The following is a 3651-nucleotide window of genomic DNA, read 5'->3' as shown; positions in this document are numbered from 1 at the left end:
CTTTATAATGAGTAACATGAAATATCTTTACAAATGTGTGAAAGGTTCTTTATAATGAGTAACATGAAATATCTTTACAAATGTGTGAAAGGTTCTTCATAATGAGTAACGTGAAATATCTGTATAAATGTGTGAAAGATGATTTTTAATGAGTAACATGAAATATCTGTATAAATGTGTGAAAGATGATTTTTAATGAGTAACATGAAATATCTGTATAAATGTGTGAAAGGTTCTTCATAATGAGTAACATGAAATATCTGTATAAATGTGTAAAAGATGATTTTTAATGAGTAACATGAAATATCTGTATAAATGTGTGAAAGATGATTTTTAATGAGTAACATGAAATATCTATATTCATGGGGGTCAGGGGTGGGCACCTTTAGCTGGTCACTAAACAGTCAAGGTTCTACTGCTGTGTTGCTTGTGTCAGGTGGTTTGGTCCTTGCAGGTCCCTCCCTCAGGGGCTCAGGGGTCATTGTAAGGTTCCAAGTAGTCTGGAACATCGGGACCTTGAGACTTCAAGGCTAACCAACTTGTAGCTTCAGTCAGAGCCTCTATATGTCTGACTCAGCATTAATGGGTTTTAATCCATCAGCTTTGATTCTGTTGCACTGGATGTCAGATCAGCTCCTAGACCACAGAGGTTGAAAGTAAAAACTTAAGTAGTCTCCTTCCATCATAATGCAGAAGTTTTTTCAAGAATGATCATAACAAAAAATGAAAATAGCTACACAACTAACTAATTGAGTGGAAAATAACCAGAATGGTTCAGGACTTGGTTCTAAATAGAAAAAATCAGGATTGAAATGTAAGGCCGGTCAGACTCTGAATGGTCAAATGACCTTATTAGAACAGTTCTCTGGCCTTGAGTTCTTTAGGACACAGGTGTGAAAACTACTGATGTGGTCAAGGCTTTATGTACCCTAGAAATCAGCCCCATTCCTTCCACTACTGTTAGGTTGTTATGCAAGCAGAACCCAGATCCAGAAGGAAGTAAATAGGAGAGGCTGCAGGCACTTGGGCTTCTTACCCTCTATATCGTAATCATGGTAAACCATTAACATGTCCATTTCACTTCCTAGTATATTCCTCAAATACCAGGGGCAGTTATACGGTGGTTCTTTGTGGGTGTTCCTTCCTGCCTTCACTGATAAGGTTGAGGGGTTATAACACTTAAGTTTAGCTACTTCCTGATAAGGTTGAGGGGTTATAACACTTAAGTTTAGTTACTTCCTGATAAGGTTGAAGGGTTATAACACTTAAGTTTAGTTACTTCCTGATAAGGTTGAGGGGTTATAACACTTAAGTTTAGTTACTTCCTGATAAGGTTGAGGGGTTATAACACTTAAGTTTAGTTACTTCCTTGAAAGAAGAGTTTGATGAGGAAACATGAGGTTAGAGATTGAAGTGTCATCTTGGGTCAAGAAAGTGCAGTATCTGAGGAGAATGTTCTCCATCTTTGTATGTACAGAACACCTTATTTTTTTATGTGTGTAATTTTACTTAACGAATAAGTAAAATATGTTCTTACCCTTTTTACAGGTTCCCACTTGTTTTCGAGAAAACACCCCTTAGCTTGCTGGCTTTCTTGTATGCTGTCCATTTTTGCAGGTACAATTCTCTGCAACTTTCTGCTAGGAGAACCTGTTCTTTCTGTATTTAAGAGCTCCAACCAACTACTGCTAGCTACAGGGGTGTGGTAGGTTTGTTTGTTTTTCCTTAGTCTAATCAGTAATGTTTTTTTAGGTTTACAAATAAATGATTGATTTCCTCGATAAAATAAGAGCTAGTATAAGTTTTATAATAAAATTTTCACATTAAACTGATAATCTGGATTACGTTTAAATCAAATCGAGAAACAGCACATATATTGTGATTCAGACATAGATCTTTAGTACAATCATAAATAGGAAAAGTTTTTTGCTTAGAGCACAGTAGTAATGAGTATGTAATGTAATTTGTTTAGGGGACAATAGTAATGAGTATGTAATGTGTTTTGTTTAGAGCACAGTAGTAATGAGTATGTAATGTATTTTGTTTAGACCACAGTAGTAATGAGTATGTAATGTGTTTTGTTTAGAGCACAGTAGTAATGAGTATGTAATGTAATTTGTTTATGGGACAGTAGTAATGAGTATGTAATGTATTTTGTTTAGAGCACAGTAGTAATGAGTATGTAATGTATTTTGTTTAGAGCACAGTAGTAATGAGTATGTAATGTATTTTGTTTAGAGCACAGTAATAATGAGCATGTAATGTGTTTTGTTGTTTGTAGTACAATAGTAATGAACAGATAATTTGTTTTGTAGTTTTGATCACTTTAGGTAATATGTTTTGTTGTTTAGATCACTACAGTAATAATATATTATAATAAACAGGTAATGTGTTTTGTTGTTTAGATCACTACAGTAATAAACAAGTAATGTGTTTTGTTGTTTAGATCACTACAGTAATAAACAAATCATGTGTTTTGTTGTTTTGATCACTATTATAATAAACAGGTAATGTTACAGCAATAAAGGTAAAAACTAGCACAAATATATATTTTCATGTTCCCAACACATTGACATACAAAAAAGTTGGACTTGCCCATTTGGAGTCTTTTTATGGGGATCAGAGTTCACAAAAAAGCATAATTTTTGGGTTTTTGGTTAATTACTAAGCCATATTTTTATCTTTTACATTGAATTTGGTACAAAGGTACTTTTCTACAGGCAACACATACCGACAAACAAACACGTTGGATTTGCCCATTTTTAGTAATCGTAGGGGGGTCAAGAAGTCACAAAAAGCATAATTTTAGGTTTTTTTGACAACTACTCTTACATGGAATTTAATACCAAGATACTTTTTTTTAAGGTCCCAAACAGAGATGTAGACATTCTTTGAATTTGTGTCTTTTGTTTAATTATCCAGCAAGGAAAGCAGTATTTGGTGTTTTTGTAAACTATTAATGTGTACGTCAACCAACGAACATGGGAATTGGTACAAAGATACCATCTTCACAAGCAATGATAGAGAGATTTATGATTTTTCTGGTTTCAAAATTGGCCATGTTGGGAGTGCTTGACAAAGACGTGTTGCATTCGCCCATAAATGTTGGCCTCTTTAATGATGTGTTTAGAGTACAATACTAATGAATGTGTGATGTGTTTATAGTACAACAGTAATGAACATGTAATGTGTTTATAGTACAACAGTAATGAACATGTAATGTGTTTATAGTACAACAGTAATGAACATGTAATGTATTTGGAGTACAACAGTAATGAACATGTAATGTGTTTATAGTACAACAGTAATGAACATGTAATGTATTTGGAGTACAACAGTAATGAACATGTAATGTATTTGGAGTACAACAGTAATGAACATGTAATGTGTTTATAGTACAACAGTAATGAACATGTAATGTATTTGGAGTACAACAGTAATGAACATGTAATGTGTTTATAGTATAACAGTAATGAACATGTAATGTGTTTGGAGTACAACAGTTATGAACATGTAATGTGTTTGGAGTACAACAGTAATGAACATGTAATGTGTTTGGAGTACAACAGTAATGAACATGTAATGTGTTTATAGTATAACAGTAATGAACATTTAATGTGTTTATAGTATAACAGTAATGAACATGTAATG

At 33.3% G+C, this 3651-nt stretch overlaps 1 protein-coding gene across 1 annotated transcript in view; it reads left to right on the top strand.

Annotated features, from left to right (window-relative positions):
- Positions 1-3651, top strand: part of LOC106475034 (trimeric intracellular cation channel type 1B.1-like) — a 20565-nt gene that overhangs the window by 8899 nt on the left and 8015 nt on the right. The window contains exon 2 of the mRNA XM_013935731.2: positions 1549-1705. Within this exon, the coding sequence (XP_013791185.1) occupies positions 1549-1705 (157 nt within the window). The remainder of the gene's footprint in view (positions 1-1548; positions 1706-3651) is intronic.

This window comes from Limulus polyphemus, unplaced genomic scaffold (assembly GCF_000517525.1).
Source record: "Limulus polyphemus unplaced genomic scaffold, Limulus_polyphemus-2.1.2 Scaffold7996, whole genome shotgun sequence".
NCBI lineage: Eukaryota > Metazoa > Arthropoda > Merostomata > Xiphosura > Limulidae > Limulus > Limulus polyphemus.
The sequence above is the reverse complement of the archived record's forward strand: the minus strand, read 5'-3'. Positions and strand labels throughout refer to the sequence as shown.